We start from the raw sequence: 18,605 nt of genomic DNA on the forward strand, positions 1-18,605 counted from the left end.
GACAGCAGAGAAACATCTGAACAAATCATGTCACCAAGTATGTCGGCACGTGACGCGGGGACTAAACATCACATCTTCAAAAATAAACCAAAAGGGCCACGTCCAAAGAATATTTAAGAACTCTGGACGCAACTGGAGATGGGGGGAGCCATCCACAGACCTGCTGTACACTCGGCAGGACTCTCAGGTTTTCCAAAAGCCCCAGGAAGCCTCACGTGTGCCTGTGGGCAGGTGAGCACACGCGCGCGCGAAGCTTCGGAGCTGAAACGCGCCCGAGCGCTCCCAGCCACCCTCCCGGGTGGTCCGTGTGGGACGCACCGTCTTCCTTTATGTGTCTGCCTTCGGCCCATCACTCCCGCATCTCTGCGGTGAGCTCAGAGACACGTCCCGCTAGTTACGAGACGCAAACGCGGACACGTCGGTAATGATGGAAGCTGACCTTGCTACTAACTAATGAGGAATTCCCGGGAGGTCCCCAGAGCCGGGTCTGATTTCCCACTCTTCTCTTGCAGGAGGAGAGGGGAGGGGAGGGGGGGCAGAGAGAGAGCGCGTCTGAGGTAGACCAGCAGCCCCGCAAACCCTGTATTCACCTGCAGCCCCACCGGCCCAGGGGGTCCAGGGAAGCCTCGTGGACCCTCGTCACCTTTCTGCCCGAAGAGGCCTTGCTGGCCGCGAGGGCCTGGCTCGCCGTCGGCTCCCTGCAGGAGAGAGTGCGGCATGGTGAGGAGAAGCTGGCTGTGCCTCGCCGGCGGGAGGGGCTCGGGATGTCCGGGGGTCCCTGGAGCACAGATACTCACAGAGGGTCCTGGCTGTCCGATGGGGCCCTGCGGACCGGTGGGCCCGGGCGGACCCTGTGGGGAAAAGAGAGACACGGTTGCTTCCCGGGTCACAGCGGAGGCCGGGGGGTACCACGGTGCGAGGTGTCGGCTCAGCCCCCGCGTGCACCGCCCAGGGAAGAAGTCCAGCCCGAAGGCGCCGGCTCCCCTGCCGGCTCTGAGTTCGGCCGGAGCGTGTCGTCACGGGCGGCCGGGGGGTGGGGGCGGCCCTGGAGCCTCATCTTTGCTCCACCGCACACCCAGGACATGGGCCCAGAGGCGTGTTGAAAACAAGGCTGGACACCGGGCGGCTCCCCGTGCAGAGCTAGGACCCGAGTGGAGTCCGTGCCTGACAGTGCGACACCAGCCCCCACGCATCCCCCACACACATTCCACGACGGCCCCAGGAACAAGTGAGAGAGGGAAGCCGGGGGCCCGGATAGCACCGTCCTGGGCGTGTGCCCGGCAGCCGGTGGCAGGAAGGTCCCCACTGCCAGGAAGGAGCCGGCAGCCGAGGGACGCACCGGGACCTCCGAGCACACCAGTAAAATGAAGGGCACGGCTCAGGGGGCTGCTCCTGGGGGCGCCGGCAGTCCCGAGCGTCACAGGACGGCCGTGACCCGGGCTGCGGAGCCGAACAGCGCACAGACCCCCGCTCTATTCCGCGAAGCTGCGAGTGCTTCCTGCTCGGCTGCTGGGGAGGGACGCCCGAGGACACGCACACGCGTGTGCATGTGTGCTCCCCCCAGAGCACGCAGGCTCCACCCACCCACGAGTTCCCGCGGGAAAGGAAGCGCAGGAGCTGCGTCCTGCTCCGGGCGGCCGACGCGGTCGTGTGCAGGACGGCGGTAACGCGACGGTGAGCGTGCGCGGCCCTTACCTGCTCACCCTTGTCCCCCTTGCTCCCCTTCTGTCCAGGCTCCCCGATCTCTCCCTGCGGGAAAACGAGGAAGGTCGTTAGCCCTGAGCCGCCTGCGTGTTATCTGCGCCTCGCAATTACTCTTCTTGGGGATTAAGATTAATGTCCTCTCCAGGGCAGCCGGAGAGCGTTCCCAGGAAGAGACGTTTCCATAAATTAAGTTGGTCTCCCAACACAGTGCACGGCGCGAGGCCAGGATGCAGTTCAGTGGACCGGAGAATCAGGGACCATACGGACGTGGTCAGGGGGGCGGCCTGCATGGCACCAAGGGTGGGGACTAACGCCTCTGGCGTCTGCGGCTCAGGGCCGTGCCCCACCCCGAGAGGCGGTGTCCCCTGCGCACAGGGGACAAGTCAGAAGCGCATCACAAATGCGGGGGTCCCCGGAAGAGCTGAATCCCACCGTCCCGGCTGCGCGAGGACCGAGACACCAGCTCCCACAGGAGTCGCGCGGGAGTGAGAAAGCTCAGGGGAAGGGGGCCTGGACGGTGCAAGCGGAGACGTTGGAAAGCAGATACCGAGTAAGACTTCACGGCCGCGGCCCCTCGCCCAGCACCGACGTGCTGCATCGGGAGCAGGCAGGGAAGCTCCCGGCACACGGCAGCCCGCACACGCGGAAGCGTCTCCCGGACCCCCGCGTGCCCGCGGTCTCCCCTACCACCGCGGAACTGTGAGCTTCTCCGGAATCACGCACCGGCACCCAGCGCGCAGGGGGGGCCGGGGTCCCTGGGCACCCACGGGCCGTGCTGCGGGTCATCCGGGGGCAGAAGGGTGTCCCAGCTCCTCTTACCTTATCTCCATCTTCTCCCGGGGGGCCCACGGGGCCAGCTGGACCGGGGAGCCCCACAGGACCCTGGAGGCCGTCTCGGCCAGCTGGGCCTTGGGGCCCTTTCTCGCCCTACAGAGGACAGAAGATCCCTGGTCCAACAGAGCTCCCTCGTGGGAATGTCCCACCACCACTCATCACCCCGAAGAGGAGGGGCCCACAGGCGGGGAGCCGGCAGTTTGGGGCAGTGACCCTTGTCATGGTCCCCGTGGATTTTAGCTACGCAGAGGGTGACTCTGAGCTGTGCCCAGCCCCGTGCCACCCGCCCCCAGGCACCGCTGCCTTTCGTCCGTGCCCTTCTTAGAAAGAACGCTTCTAGAAGTGGGGACACTGCGGCACGGCGGGCAAGCAGTGGGGCCGGGAGTCAGCCCAGCCAGCAAGGCTCCTGAGCCTGCGGGTAGGACCGTCTGTGCTAGTGGCCGGGAGGGCCTGAGCTCTGGCCTCCAGCCACGATCCCCCCTTCCAATTCTCTGCAAACGCCCCGTGCCAAACAGGCGTGCACGCGTCCGTCTCTCTTTTCTTGTAATTCTACTGGTGCATTTCCCTCACAGCCGTCCACGGGAATCTCGGACGTCCTAAGGCCCAGCTTTGCTCTTATTTCCCAGTGTCAGAATCACTGTGAGCGCAGAACGCGGTTGGGGTGCATGTTGGGCGGGGGGGGACGCAGGAGAGAACACGAGCACTCGGTCTCGGGACCGAAACACGGCCAGTGTCCGTCCGGACGTCACTGCTCCGTCCCAGCCCTCCTGCCGCACAAGTCACACCCTCAATGGGCCCTCAATGTCATTCCTCTTGAGATCAATTTCCACCCTAATGAAGCCAGGAAATGCCCAGGCTGACTCTGGCTCGCCTGGAACCTCCCCGCCTAACATTACTGGTCAGGTCAGCTGTGCTCGGAGACAACCGGCCTTGTCCTCTCTCCGGAGCTATTTGGGGAGAACGACCAGATGTCAGCTGGACAGCACCACTCTGAGAGGTTTCCGCTCGAGTGTTTACTCTCCCGAAGCAACAGACCTAACTGTTTCCCACCCGTCTGTGCGCTCTGTGCACACTGAACGCCCCAGAGAAGGCGGGTTCCTAGCACAGGGTTCTGCTGGATGGATGTCCGTGGCCTCAGCGGAAATGATCAGCGGCCATCAGAATCGCCAAACCGGACTGGATGGGCTCTTGGGGAGGCAGGCGCTCCAGCCTGGTTTCAACCGGGAGCTCCTGCCCACAGAAGGCACCTGGGCCCTTCCTGCCCACGGACCACAGAGTACGGGACGCAGGAGGAAGACTGTCTCTCCCGCAGGAGTCCATCAGCACGGGCGTCCTGACGCTGTCGGAGACCACCTGTGTGCGCGTTTGCCGGAACGCCGCTCAGGCTGACGTCTGACCGCAGACCGGAAGCTGGAGTGAAATTTGTCTCCGCGGCCATTGGAACGTGAGGCAGGGAGACGTTTGCAAAACCCGCAGGGGGACCCAGACGCGGTCAGAGCAGGAGTCTGCCAGGGCAGTAATGGGCATTTTGTGGTTATTCGGGGGAAGCCCTCGGTGGAGGGCGGCCGTTGGCTTCCCAAGAGCATTCCAGGCGAGACGGACCCGTTCATGTCTTGCAGGGAAACCGAGGTTGGGGTGGGTGGACTCACAGTGCCTCCACGCTCAGCTGGGCGGGCACACGCGTGGTCACTGAGAGGTCGGCTGTCGGGGGTCCAGGAAGAAACTTCCTCCCAACCCATCTTCTCCATTCCTGTCCCCAGACCAGCAGAGGGGACTCCCATCCCCAACACCCACCCTTCTCACACAAAGACCAGCCTGGCTCAGGCCGGCCGGAGGGGCTGTGCACACAGCAGGCAGCTCGGACCCGTCCACACACGGGGCTCAGAGGCTAGACCGAGGCCAAGGCCACCTTGGGACACACGCTGTCCCCAGCCCTCCCCTCTCTCTGCACGTGCCGGGACACAGATGCACAGGTGCGACAGGCGAGGCCTTGGCCAAAATGCTCCCCAGGACCCCTCTGGCTTGGGTCACTCCCTGATAAAACCTGGCCAACCCTGGGAACCAGCCTTGGAGCTCAGTCAGGATGCTGGGAACGTACGGACTTTCCTGGGGCGACAAGCATGGGCTCCATCTGCCGCCCACATCCTACAAGCCCCGGGGGCACCCACGCTGGCGGCAGGGACAGACGAGGCTGGGGTGGGGAGGGCCCCTGCGCCCCCAAGGCAGTACTCACAGGAGCTCCTTTCTCCCCCGCCGGCCCTGGAGGTCCTTGAGGCCCGGGTCTCCCCGGGATTCCAATGGGTCCAGCGGCACCGGCCGGGCCTCTCTCCCCCGGAGACCCCTGGGGTGGGCGGGAAAATAGTTCATTTCCAAGTACATGAGTACAATTTTCCGCTCCGCTCACCCTCACTCCAGATCCCTCAGCAGCTCCCAGGGCCCTGGGCAGCACGGGCGACTCAGACCAGCCCTGGGTTTCTCTCAACTCCTCCGTTCCGAGGATTCCAAGCTCAAGCCTTCCTCCTCCTCCTCCTCAGCTGCTCCCCTGGGTGACCTCCTCGCCTGGGCACCGCTCTGGGGCCCGCCTGCCCACAAAGGGCCCCTCTCCGCCCTGCTCCCGCACATTCTGCGGGTGAGCCTCAAGACCCGGGAGCACCACCGATGGGCGGGAACCAGGCCGACCTCGAGGGTCAGCACTGGCCTTTATCGGAAAGAAAGGCGACGTTTCAAGGAAAGGCCTGGCTTCCCAGCTGCCGACTCTCTGAAACCGTCCACGGCTCAGTCGGGAAAAGGTGGGGTTATTCTGTGGTCTGTGTCCAGACCCAGATCGGGCCCTGGGCAGCTCCCGTGACCCCCCGATCTGTGCAGCAGAGCATGGGCTTGAGATGGGCCCCATCTGAGGAGCAGGGGCAGTTACATGTCCATCAAGTGGCAGCCCGCTTGGGGTGGGCAGAGTGGTCACAGCCCCCCATGGCTCCCGTGTTCCCCAGACCACAGGGGCAGCTCTGGGGACACCATATCTTCAGAGGTCTCCTAGCTGGCTCTGAAGGCTGGAGTGACCATTCAGGTGACAGCCGGCGCCCGTAGGAGTCCCCAGGGCCCTCAGCTCTGGGGACAGACTGTACCTGTGCTTGCTGGCCTCAGCATGGGCAGCCCAGGCCATGCGGGCCGCCCAGCCCTCAAACCCAAGCTCCGGGGCAGGGAGATCTGTGCCCTGCCACAGGCGCGGGCCCAGACCTACACGAAGCGCGCCAGCGTGCTCCTCGCTCCCTGAAAAGCGCGATGGGACCTCGTGGCCCAGCCCTCCCCCCACCCACTTCTCGCCCTGCCCTCGCCATGCACCCCTGGCTTGCTGTCCCCCCGGCCAGCCTGCGGCCCACCATTCCCCTCCTCCCGTGGACTTCTCAGGACCCACAGCAGGCTGGGGCAGATGTGCGCGCTCTGTCAGGCCGCCCTGTCCTGCGGGCAGACTAGGCCGTGAGGCAGAGGACGGAAGAGAACGTCGGTGCTGGCCACAGTACTCACCGCGGGGCCGGGCGGGCCAGGCGGGCCTTCACTGCCTTTCAGTCCAAGTGCGCCCTGCAGAGCAATGAGAGTGGGGTCGGGCATCGTGGGGACAGGCCCCGGGGCTGGGCGGTGTCCAGCTCCGTCCCCCGCCGGGCCACTCACTCACCACTGGGCCAGGAAGCCCTCGATCGCCAGGGAAGCCGCGTAACCCAGGAGGGCCATCTTTCCCGGGGAGGCCGGCAGGACCTGGGTCACCCTGAAACCAGAGCCATCGAGGAGTCTCTGAGCAACGTCCAAGAGCGGGGGGAGGTCGGGGGGGGGGTGCTTCCTCCCCAGGCTCAACCTGGGCTCAGGCAGGGTTTGATTTGTTCCAAAGAGCTTCCAGAACTTTCTCTGGGGCCTAACATGGGAGCAGAGGGGTCTCCGGCCAGCACGCCCACGGCCTCCTTTCCAGACTCGGAGGGCCCCCCCGGGGGACTGGGATATACACCTGCCGTGCCCACGTGTGTCGTGTCATGTTGGGGACACACGTGCCTCCCAGCTCACACACGTGTGCACCCACAGAGGTGTGCAGGATTTACCCAGCCGGTGAGGTTTTACGCTGCCTCGTGGTTTGGGGGTTGAGGCTTGCATGTGAGCTCATCGTGTCCCTCCCTGGAATGCGGCAAGGGGAGGGCGCGCCATCTCCAGATGAATCACGACCACCCCGTGAGGCGCCCCTGCGGTGGGGAGAGGCCCCGAGGCACGACAAGGGGCTGCGGGACCCACGCTAAGAGGTAGGACTGAAAAGCGACTGCTTGCCTTTCCATTTTTTATTATTTATTCCTTCGCCTTGAGTGATGGGAACCGTTCTGAGGGTCACTTTCTGCTAAATTAGTTTCAGACACGAAGCGTGTTTCTGGGAGCCGGTGCGGCCGCTGGCGGGGGGGTGTCCGCAAGGCCCGGTCCAGGGGCAGAAAGCCAAGGACGACCTGAGCCGCGGCCCCGTGACCACCCAACCCTGCAACAAGCCGGCTCGCCGCCTCCTTCAGACCCGGTGCAGGCAGGGCCAGGTCTGTGGTCTGGGAAGCGGACGGGCGCGAAGAGCAGTTGTGTGAGAAATTACCCATCCCGACTCTTCAGGGCAGGAGAAACCCCTCGGGAAGCTGGGGCCGGCACGGGGGCCCCGACCAACTCACCTTCGTGCCTTCTTTCCCGGCCAGGCCCGGGAGCCCCTGCTCCCCGGGGGGGCCTGGGGGCCCAGGGTGGCCACGCTCGCCCATCGGACCCGTCTCTCCCGTGGGACCCTGCGCGGGAAGTCAGCGTCAGCCACAGACATTTCCAAGAGACACGCCAGGAAGCAACCTTCCCTTCCCGAGCCTTGGACAGCCCGGGCTGTGGAGGCCCAGGCCCGCTGCGCGCCCACCAACCCCACGCCGAGTCTCCTCCTTCCCATAAAAACCCAGAAGGACGAGAGCAGAATGGACGGGGTGGACATAACAGGGAGCTGGTCTGTGCGTGGGCCCGGGTCGCCACACAGAGGCGGGCGGCGTGCCCACGCTGCCCGCGGCCCAAGGCACAGCGGGTCAACGTCTCATTTGCCGCCATGAGAGGTGGGAGCTCGCCAGTGACCGCGAAGCCGTCCGTCCCGGCTGCGAGCTGCCCGCAGGGGGGGGCGCCGCTGGCGGGGAGCAGCACAGGCCGGGGGCGCTGACCAGAGCCCGGGGCGGGAGGCCTGGGCTGCGGCGGGGACACCGGGGAGCAGGGAAGATCAGGCACCGCGGGGCCCTGCCTGGCTGGCCCAGCCCCAGCTGCCCGCCGGCCGTTCTCACGGACTGCTCAGCAGAGTGTCCCCGCTCGCCCATCTGGCTCCCTGTGCGGAGCTCAGCTCGGAATGGGACGCAGGACTCCCCAGGAGCTGCACCGACACCTTCCGCAGCCGGGGCCACCTCCCACCCACTCTGGTGCGCCACACGGATGCCCATGGAGCTGGGGACGCTGCCGCTCACCTGAGGCCCGACGACGCCCGGGGGCCCGGGGGGGCCGGTCTTGCCTTGGAAACCCTGTGGAGAGAGTCAGCACCTGAGCGGGCCCAGCGGCTCCCCTCAGAAGCCTCACACGACAGCCCCCAGCCCCGGCCCCAAAGAGCTCAGGCTCCCGACTTCACCCAGAGCACCCAGCTCTCCTGTTCCGGGTCCGCATTAATTTCACGCAGATAATGAAGCCAGACAAGTTAGCTTCACTCACTGCTTGCCACTGCCGTGTTTTTGTGCTGAGAAATAGATTTTAAAACCGTTAATCTTTACGCTGCTGCTAAGCGTTCATTTTCCCAGCCGGCGTGCTGCCGGTTCTCAGCCTCTGCAACCTCGACTCAGGGGCGACCTCCGGACCATTTCTCATTAGCGGCTCTGGAAGGTCGTCCTGCGCGGGTCACTAAGGTCTCTGCCGCGCGACAGGTAACCTCACCGGCCCCTGGGCGTGCGTGGAAATGCCTGCTTTTGTAAGCCGGCGGCCGGAAGGTACCCTGAGCTCAGTTCCACAGGAATTTCTCGCTCCGGCCTGCATGCCGCTTGCGGGCAACGACCTTGGCTTCCCTGTGGATGCTGGCTGTGCCGCACACACCTCCTTCAAGGAGCAAGCGGACTGCGAAGAGGGGGCTTGATTTCTGGTGTGTCTCCAGAGCACGAGACATGCCAACGACGGGCCACCTGCAGGGCCACGTGAGCTGGCGGAGACGGGCAGACGTGACGCCTGGGAAGCCGTGGGCGGAAGCTCCAGGATCCAGAGCGGGAAGCCGTAAGCCCCAGCGAGAGCCGAAGGGCGAGCGGACCTGCCCGCGTGGCTGACGGTCAGGGTGGTCCCCTGCCTCCCCGGGAGGACGGCCACTGTGCTGGCCTTGGAAACTTCCTGTGACGCCGCTGGACCGCGCAAACCTGTGGCGAGTCGGCCTCTCTTCAAACTCTCAGAGTGCCCTTCTCTGTAGGCCCAGGGCAGTGGCATACAACGCACAGAAAAGGCCAATTTTCAAGCAGAATTCTTTGTAGGCAGCATTTCCAGGGTCAGAAATGAGGGGTGGGGGGCAGGCTAAAGACCCCTGCTTAGTGGGCCAGGGTCAACGTGCCCCAGGGGAGCCGGCGGCCTGAGTGTAAAGGCCGGAAGTGCCTCTCTGTTTGCCCCAGAGGCAGGACCATCACTGGCTGCCGAGGATGGAATCGGTCTCCAGCCACTGGCCCAGAAAGGGGCTTTGGGTTCACATCTAAAAGAATCGGTCTCTTGTGCGTGTATTTCCTGACGAGTGAAGTCAACCCCTGACCAAAAAGACAACTTCTGGAGGACGTGTGTGGGCCCCTGTTGGAGCCCTCTGTCCTGGCCGGGTCCGGAGAGGGCTGCTCACATGTCCCCGAGGACAGCCATGCACGGCAGACGTACCAGGGGCCCGGGGGCTACTTTCCCAGCAAAGACAAGCCGCTTCATTATTCTAGCAGCCTTTCTTCAGGATTAGTCACAGGGAGAAGACCACACACTTGCCAAAGCCTCCTATCTCGTCTCCTCGGAACAGCATTAGGGAAAAATATGCAAAGCTCAGATGAGATGATTTAATTTTTCTCTATAAACAAAAGAGCAAGGTACGCTGTGCTCATCAGCCAGCACCTGCCACGCGGCAGAACGCCGGGAAGGTGTAATTAAAAGAGGTTTCATCACAATGAGCCAGAGAGACAAAGGAATCTGTTTTTTTAAGAGCGAGCACCAAGAAGATGTGAAATCTGGCGTTCCAAGTCTCGCTGGACACAGCGACCCCGTTGGCCGTGAGAGCCTTTCAGAGACCTGTGATCCCCCCAAAAAAACCCGGCTCCCGGGACGAAGGGCCTCCCAGCGACGTCCCCCATCTCTGGTGACTACGGGCTCCCCAGCTGTCCGAGCCTGGAGCTTCAAGGTCACAGGTGTCCCCCACCACAGCCTCCCCCAGGACAGGCCCATGGTGCACGCCATGTGCTGGGTCAAAACCCAAATGGCCCACAGGGCCAGGAAGTGACCTTATTTCTGAAAAATGCTTTTGTTCCCAACCGGAAGTGCCCAGATGGCACAGCCAGCGCCGGGCTCTCCTAAAGGGAAGGGCGAGGTGAGCGGTGGGCGTGGGGCGGCAAAGTGGCTGACGGTGAGCAGAGCGGGAGGCCCCCGTCTCCTCGGAGGAGCCCTTGTCTAGCTCCTGCCGGCAGGCCCGAGGCCAGAAGGGCCCAGGGAGAGGAGGCCTGGCCCGGTGCAAGGCCTGCGGCTGTCCTGCAGCTTCAGGCATGGCTCCCTCCCATCTGACGCCGCAGACCCCTCCCGGCTCCTTCCCATCTGAGTGCGACGCTGCCCTCACAGGGATCTCACAGAGGAAGAGGAACCGCGGGGCAGGTGGCGCCTTGTCTGCCACGATGGTTTAAATGTGACCTTGGGGGCGCCTGGGTGGCTCAGTGGGTTAAGCCGCTGCCTTCGGCTCAGGTAATGATCTCAGGGTCCTGGGATCGAGTCCCGCATTGGGCTCTCTGCCTGCCTCTCTGCCTACTTGTGATCTCTGTCTGTCAAATAAATAAATAAAATCTAAAAAAAAAAAAAATGTGACCTTGGGCCACAGTCGCCGGTACGAGGTGGAGGCCGGCACCTGCCGCTTCCCCCAGAGCTGCCCGGGGTGCTGCGGGCCTGCCCGGGGCTGTGCACAGACAGGCTGACCCCAGGTCAGCGGGAGACGGCCCAGGCCTCCGGGGCCCTGCCCGAGGCGGCCGCTCCCTCCCAAGCCCACTGGGCCCAGGAGGTGGAGCCCTCGTGTGGGGCTGCGGGAGAGGCCGGGCCAACCCCCGTCCGCGGACCCCCGTGTGCCCACACCGGCCATACTCACAGTCTCTCCTCTCTGTCCAGGGTGTCCTGGGAGCCCGTCCTTGCCCGGGGGACCCTGAAGAAAGAAGCAAAGGGAAGAAGTTTTATTTGGTTCTGAGGTGCTGCCCTGGGGTTTACTCCCACACCGGGGGTGACTGCCACCCCACTTCGGAGGAAATGCCTGTAACCATTTGTCGCGGCAGCGATGCCGTCCCGAGGCCCCTCTTCACCTCCCGGGGGAAACTGAGGCAGGCGGCTCGGGGACCCAGGGTCCTGTCCTGGGGCTGACCTCCAGGCATACGCAGTGCCTCTTCCGAATTACTGAGGTGCGTCCCCCAAACACAGGTTGAGACCTCATCCCCCACACCTGGGAGGGTGACCTCACTCGGACACTGAGGCTTTGCCAACGTCATCAGGTCAAGACGAGGTCATACAACACTAGGGTGGGCCCTAACCCAGTGACTAGTGTCCTCACAACAGGACAGCGGTTTGAAGACCCCAAGAGGCCCAGGGAGGAGGCGGCCACGTGAGGACAGAGGCAGGACGGGGTGAGAGCCAGCCGCCCACCACAGGAAGCCAGGAGAGCGGCAGGGGACAGTCTCCCCCAGGGCCCCCCGGGAGTCACCCACCCAGCCAACTTCTGGGCTTGGAGTTTTGGCCTCTGGGCTATGAGAGAACACATTGCCCCTGTCGGTGGCCACCTGGCGCGGCCCCAGCACACTCACACTGGGCCCCACTAGGTCATGCTGCTCCCGGTGAGCGCGAGCTCCGCGCTTCCGAAAGGCAGCTCGCTCCAGCCGGTTTCCAGCCGACACCCCTCCCAACCGGCCCACCGGAGGGGCCTGCACAGAGCCCCCCGGGGAAGGATGAAGGTCTCCAGGAAGCCCCGCGCCCGTGCAACAAGGAAACACGTTACTTACAGGGGGGCCCTTGGGTCCAGGAAAACCAGTGGGTCCTTGGGGTCCGTTGGGTCCCTGGGGACAGAGCAGGGCCAGCTGAGCACAGAAGTCATTTCCCCGCCGTGTGGGTGCCCAGCCGCCCCCACCGCTGTCTTCCAGTGTTGTTGGTGCTCTGAGCGATGTTCCTCTCTGCTCCCACCACCCCCGGACGCTTCCTCCATTTGCTCCAGACATGTACAAGGTCAGGCCGGGGAGCTGAGGGGCCAGCATGGGGCCGAGGGCCCAGTTTCCTGACGGCGCAGCCGCCTCTGAGCCCCAAGACCACGGCCAAGGGGACGGGGCTGCTGACTTCAGCAGGCAGGAGACTTCACTCCCACGGACCTTGAGGGAAACCCGCTGCTCCAGGAGGGTCAGAGGCACGCCCTCCTCCCCCCCAGCCCTCCCCAGGAAGAAACGGACGGGACATTTCAGGCAAAAGCGGCTCCCCCAGAGACGCTCACCCGTTCGCCCGGAGGGCCGGCCGGGCCATCGCCTCCAGAGTTGCCCTAGGGAGGGAAGGACAGAGCAAGAAGAGCTTTATTATTACCCATGGCTTCCTGTTTGCGGCAGAAAGACTCTGGCCCGGGACATCGCTGGGGTCAGAGTCACAGACGTCATGTGAGCCCGAGTGCAGGTCACCTGGTTCTCAGGAAAGAGCAGAGAGCACCTGCCCTCGGGGCACTCCCCCCCAGCTGTCTGTCATCTCGCCTCTGTGCCCAGGTCAGACACTGAGCTGCGATCTGCGGGGCTGTGACATTTCCCTGAGGACAGTCCCCTGCGGGGGAACAAAGGCTGTGCTCCCACCAAGAAACACATCGAGAACTCCTGTGGGGACAGGACACGGCGTCCGGTCCGGGCCCCCAAGCAAGGCAGGGGCCGCTCCCTGGCCTTAGTGGCTCTCGCAGGAGAGCCTTACATCCGCGTATGGGAACATGCGCCTCGCGGAAGAATGCACAGTGGCCTCCAGCGGGTACATCAGTCAGCCTGGGATGGCCCGGCTCTGTACCCCGGCCAATCAGAAGGCCCATGTCCCTGGTGGGAATGCACTTAGGACTGGCGTCCGGGCGGGACCGCGGGGGCCTGCTTGGCAGCCCTGCGGCTCCACACAGAGAACCGGGGGGAGTTGGCGTCCGTGCCCCTTGGCGAGAAGAGGGGACGTGGGAGACAGGCTCAGGCTCTCTCTTGAGGCAGAAAGAATTTTCTTTCCATTTCTGGCAAAGCTCTCTCTACAGCTTTCAAATGCTTTTCGAGAAAAGAAAGAACACTTCCCCACCAGAACCGGATGGGGGGTGCCAGGACGGCGTGGCGTCTGTGCAAAGCCGTGTGGGCCTGGCCTCCTAGGGCCTCGGGCTGCTGTCTCGGGGTTCCAGTATCGGGAGGGGCCGTTCCCACCTCCACTTTCGGGGTTGAGACACGTGATTCAATTCAACCTGACTTGCCCGAGAGCTGCTGGACCAGCTCCTTCTTAAATACCCTCAAGCAAACGTCTTTCTTTCGTTTTTGTTTCTCCAAATGAGAAGACCACAGGTGACCAGCAGGCGCCCCAGAAGAAGCCCCCTGAAGACCTACCTTGGGGCCAGGCTTCCCAGTGATGCCCCGGGGGCCTCGTTCACCCCGCGGACCCTGCGCAGGCAGGAGAGAGGAAGGGTGAGCTCGGAGCCTCCCTGTCCCCGAGACCTCCCTGCCCCTCCCACCGAGCAGGCTCCCCACGACACGCTCCCGCTTCTGGAAGCCCCGAGGGCGGTTACCGTCGGGCCTCGCTGCCCCCGTGGTCCCGGCTTCCCAGGCGTGCCCTAGAACCAGAGAAGAAGGGGCTGGTCAGTGGCTCGAGACACCTGCCACGGCCTCGGTGCTGGCCATCTCCGGGTCACGGGGAGAGGGCTCGGCGACAGAAAGGAGGAAGGCCCCCTCTCTCATCTTTGCTTTTACAGGAGATTTTTCCAGGCTGAAGGACTGCACTCACTGCACATTCAATACACGGGGCTCTGCGCTCCAGCTCAGGCCTGTAGGAATCCAATTTTCCTCCCGCACCCTGATGGATGCGTACCGCCGTTCTCTGGTTTCCTATCTGGTTTCCTTTCCACAAGCATCAACACCCCTCCGCCCACCCTCTCCCTCTCTCTCTCCCAGCGGCAGGGGCGTGGGGGGGGGGGGGATCATTACTGCAAGAGAAGAGAACGTCAACCTCTTTCATATATAATTTACTTCTGCTGCTGTCGAGAATATTAGCCATTAAATTTTCAACAGGCTCCGCAGACAAGCAAACTTGCAACTCAATAGATAAATCACACACCCAAACTCATGTGCTGCTTCTAACCGAACGGGGGCTCCTTCTTCCTGCTGTCGGTGTTCTGCATTTTCCAAACCCCAGGAAACAGAGGCGCCGTATCTTTTTATTTTTTCCTCCGAAGCAAAGCTCTGATAACCGGTAAAGGCGGTTTACCTACGGCGTGCGGGAGCAGCGGGCTGAATGCCACCCGGGTGCCCCCGCCGCCTCTCCACTGATTTTCCAGAATCTTATTCCGGTTTCTAACGAGAGCGCCCGAGACAGAGCTGTGCTGTAACAGCCTGACGCGCGGCCGCTCCCCAGCTCTTCCTTGTTTGCTACCAGAATCGAAACAGCTTCCTGCAGTCTCCCATCTTGAAAAGAATTTAATAAAACCGTGTATGATGATGAGATAATTATGGTGCCTTTTCACAATGCACTCCGCTTTCCCTGCTTTAATGCTACAGCAATATCCTTTGCCTTCAAATAAATATTTGCATACGAAAATTAATGAAACATTTGCTTTCTTCCAATGGTCGACTTTCGCCAGCGTGGAGGCCGGGGCCGGCCCTGGTCGCTGCTTGGTGTGTGTGGGTGCACGTGGGTGCACGTCTCTGCACCGCGGCCTCACCGAAACCCCACCCTCGGCGCCGGGCCCACGGTGGTCACACGGACAGCCCCCGCGGCCCGCCCAGGCCTCCTAGGTCTTCTCCGTAAACTAAGCCACACCAGAGAGCCGTGGACGCCGCCGGACAGAAAGCACCCCGAGTGCGGTCTTCCTGGCAGCTGGCCCATGAGCGTGCTCAAGTCCCTGCTGCAGAGGCACAGGCAGCCCCAGAAACAGCACTGCTCGCGCCGAGAAGCCAAACGCAGGTGGTGTCTCTGGACCCTGGTGCCCCCTCGGCTGCCAGCCCCACAGAGCCGCCCTCCGGGTTAGCGGGGGCTCAGGGCCGGCAAGGAGTAGCCTCCGCCACCAGTACCCGGAACTTGCGCTTCTCACCACCTTCCCCCTGGTTCTCGTCCGCATCTCGATGATTTCCGCTTGGCACTCTCGGGGAGGACGTTTTAAATGCAGCCAGCGCCGTTGGTCAAGCAGCAAGACCTCGCCGTGCTCCCCGGGGTAGCTCTGAATCCTGGAGACGCCGAGTCTTCCCTCCTCCTGCTCACCGTCCTCTTGCCTGTGGGACGGCCCCTGGCCCTGACCCCTGCTCTGCCCCAGTCAGGCCCACTTGTGCCAGACATCTGGCCCCTGCCTACCTCTGCGGTGACCCCTCTCTGCCCATCCTGCTTCGTGTGCTCCGAGCTCGCACCGCCGACCGCTTTACTTACGGATTTGCCCACTGGCCCAACCTCTAGAAGGCAAGGTCCTCGAGGGCGGGGATGTGGGCTTCTCCGCTGTGTCCCCAGGGCTCCAAGGGCACCTGGGACAGGGGGGCCGAGGAGATGCCCCACGCTTGCTGTCTGTACAGATGGACAGATAGACACAGTGTCAGGATGCCAAGAACTACCCCACAAGTTGGTTGAGAAGAGGCGGCAAGCCACCAGACTGCCACCGTCACTGGAGGGTTGAAAACCACGAGGGCTCAGGGAAGGTCACTGTCACTGGGAGACAATTCTCCACTCCTTCCCTGGGGAAGGTTCCAGAATACAGACTTCTCTCTTCAGAGGGGGCACTGGGTGGACACGCGTCCTCGGGGCTCCTCTCCTGTGCAGGGTTGCAGGTTCTCCACTGCCTGTGGGACCTGGGGCATGGGCAGCCCACGAGCGAGCAGTGACCATGCGTGTAAACCCGTGGCGGGATGCAGTTCGCTTGCACACGGGGCCGTCTCAGACGGCAGACGCAGCCATGCTTCTCCAGATGCCATGTCCTCCGCTTGCCTCTGTGTCCCCAGACCCCAGGAGGGGCAGGGGGACTATTTCTCTCCCACGATGAGTGGACATTCTGGCCGGTCCTGTTTGGCCATGGCCCAAGCCATTCCCTTTTATCCAAGTTCACATCTGTGGCCTCTGGCCCCGTCCTCACCACGGTGGCCACCGGATACAGTCACCACCACTCACAAGCTACAGAATCCCTGGAAATTCCCAGCATAGATGGTTTCCTCGGGGTGTCCATGGTTCAGGGCCTGGAGCCATGAGCTCACCAGTGCAAACCCCAGGCCCCACACCGCCCTGCTGTCAACCACCTCCGTTTCCGTGGTGTCCCCGGCGACCCGTGGCACCAACGCAAAAAGACGGTGGCCCATGGGGGCTTGGGGTGGGGGAGGGACCCCAGCGTCCGGCCGGCCTCCGGAGCAGCTGGCGGGGCAAGGAGAGAGCAGTGGGGCTCGGACCCGAGTGCACCCAGGTCACTGGCCAGGCCTCCACAGCTCCGTGTGATCCGGCCGCACGGGGCCTTGATCCCTGCCCGGCCCGGCAGACTCCTCCATGGCCAGCACGGAGGTGTGGTCAAATCACAGGACCGAACACTGAATGTCATGACCCCCACCCCCGAGAGGCTCCCTGCAGGGTGCTGTCAGAGGTCATGAGGCCGCCAGGAGCCCCCCCGGTCGCCCCACACTTCCCAGACCCCAGACCATACCCCGCGGTGGCCTCTGTGAGCACCGCAGAGGACAGCCTCCCCTGAAGACACCTGTCAGACTTTCCCTCAAAGGAAGAAGCAGACGGACAGACAGAAGGGGTGGGGGATGGGTGGATGACAGACACACGGACTGCGACAGAAAGACAGGAAGAGACGCACACGCCAACGTGGATCCAGAGAAGGGTCTACATGGAGACACGGAGCAGAGAGAGAGAGCCAGAGGGCGACGGTGCCTCATGGTCACACGGCCGGCTGGCTCCAAGAGCGGCCCCACGTCCTCTGCCCCGTGCGTCGGGCACACACGTCTGTTCACGCGGGTGTGGCTGGTTTGACACGTCGTTGTCGCTCTGTTCCCGGGAGACTCGCGGTCTCTGCTCCCGCCCAGTAAAGACAGCGTGGAGCACAGGCTCCAAGCAGGTGCCGCCCCCGCCTGCGCCAGGGGCTGTAGTATGGGGCTCTGTGGGGCAGCCCTGTCCCAGGACACCCAAAAGCTGCACTCCTTCTGAGGTCTGGGGTCCCCCCACATCTCACAGACCAGCCCCTCAGTCCCCACAGGCCCGAGGATCCCGTGTCCTGAGGGGCGGCCCTCAGGCGGCCTCATGTAAGCTCCCAGCCGGGAAGCCTGGGCCAGCAGAGCGTCGGGACGGAGTCGGGGCAGGGCCTCCCGCGCCCGTCCCTGCAGAGCGCCGAAGCTCACGGTGACAACGGAGAGGACCACAGCACGCCGCACTAGGCAAATGCCCGGTGACTACGGCAGCCGGGGAGTCACGAGGGAGAGGAGCTTCCTGAGTCCCGACGAGCAGGAAGGGGGACACACAAAGTAAGAGAAAATTCCTTGTTTTCCTTCTAAACCTAGCCTGGGGGCAACGTCCCTTGGGTTGAAAGGGATGAATCCTGGTTTCACGGATGACCGGAGGAGCTGTCAGGGTCGTGGTGTTCGTTAGGAAGCGCGACGCCCCACCCCCAACACGCTTCCCTGTCCTGCTACTGCCCGTCCGACCCCATCACCACCAGCCTCGTGTGCAGGACGAGTCTCTGGCCTGTGGAGTCAAAGGTCACGAGCTCAAGGTCAGCTGTCCGGAAAGCAGTTTTGGCAGCAAAGTGGGTGAAAACAAATGAGATATCCTAGAAAATATACCCATGTATCCCCATGTATAGCGATATACCACCACGCTGCGGCAGCAGAACAAGCCGCCTGAGCAGGGGCCAGGCTGTCCTTACCCGGCCACCCTTCTCTCCGTTGGCCCCAGGAAAGCCAGGAAATCCCACGGAGCCCTGGAAGAGAGCAGATGGGAGAGGGGGTGAGAGCCGGGCCACAGGGCGAGCCGCGCTACACGCGTCGTGCGCAGCCTCGGACGCGCCCTCGCGCCCCCAACCCACCCATCCGTCCACACACCCACCTATCCGTGCATCCATCCACCTGTCCATCCAAGCACTCGCCCCCCCCCCGCCGCCCCCACCCACGCGCCGCCCACCCTCTCAATAAGTTTCCCGAGCATCTCGTGAGTCCACGTCTAAAAACCAAAGCTGTCTTAACCGTGCTTCTCCGTGTCCCCTCTCTGCACAGCCACGGCTTCCAAAGGCCGGTCCTCGGGGAGGAACAGACCTCCCGGATCCTGAGACGAACCAGAGGCGACGTGCGGATCTCCCGTTTAGATACTGTGTTTACTCTGCCTGTTGTCATGTTTTGTCACCTTCCCGGAACACCTCTAAATAAAGCCTGGCAGCTCGCAGAGTCCAAAATCAATGTAAATTTATGCCCTGACTGTAGTGGCTCACAGCTGTTCCTTCTAGAAACCTCCAAGGGGCCCGCGCACAAACGCACTCGGGACTCTGTGCGGCCAGTACCCAGACACCTACGAGCTGAGCCTCCCCGTGACATGAAGGCACCTCCACATTCACAGGTGGTGGGGGGGACTGTCTTCAGAGTGGGTCCGGACTCTCC

The 18,605-nt window shown here is 63.3% G+C and overlaps 1 protein-coding gene across 3 annotated transcripts in view; it reads right to left on the reverse strand.

The window, feature by feature from the left end:
* COL5A1 (collagen type V alpha 1 chain) overlaps positions 1 to 18,605 on the reverse strand; it is a 137,778-nt gene that overhangs the window by 23,642 nt on the left and 95,531 nt on the right. For all 3 annotated transcript variants that reach the window (XM_059143471.1, XM_059143470.1, XM_059143472.1), the window contains exons 32-46: positions 17,882 to 17,935; positions 13,565 to 13,609; positions 13,386 to 13,439; positions 12,278 to 12,322; positions 11,799 to 11,852; positions 10,901 to 10,954; positions 8,031 to 8,084; positions 7,221 to 7,328; positions 6,209 to 6,298; positions 6,061 to 6,114; positions 4,772 to 4,879; positions 2,524 to 2,631; positions 1,696 to 1,749; positions 798 to 851; positions 591 to 698 (exon numbers count right to left, since the gene is read on the reverse strand). In XM_059143471.1, the coding sequence (XP_058999454.1) occupies positions 591 to 698; positions 798 to 851; positions 1,696 to 1,749; positions 2,524 to 2,631; positions 4,772 to 4,879; positions 6,061 to 6,114; positions 6,209 to 6,298; positions 7,221 to 7,328; positions 8,031 to 8,084; positions 10,901 to 10,954; positions 11,799 to 11,852; positions 12,278 to 12,322; positions 13,386 to 13,439; positions 13,565 to 13,609; positions 17,882 to 17,935 (1,044 nt within the window). The remainder of the gene's footprint in view (positions 1 to 590; positions 699 to 797; positions 852 to 1,695; positions 1,750 to 2,523; positions 2,632 to 4,771; positions 4,880 to 6,060; positions 6,115 to 6,208; positions 6,299 to 7,220; positions 7,329 to 8,030; positions 8,085 to 10,900; positions 10,955 to 11,798; positions 11,853 to 12,277; positions 12,323 to 13,385; positions 13,440 to 13,564; positions 13,610 to 17,881; positions 17,936 to 18,605) is intronic.

This window comes from Mustela lutreola, chromosome 12, assembly GCF_030435805.1.
Source record: "Mustela lutreola isolate mMusLut2 chromosome 12, mMusLut2.pri, whole genome shotgun sequence".
Taxonomy (NCBI): Eukaryota; Metazoa; Chordata; class Mammalia; order Carnivora; family Mustelidae; genus Mustela; species Mustela lutreola.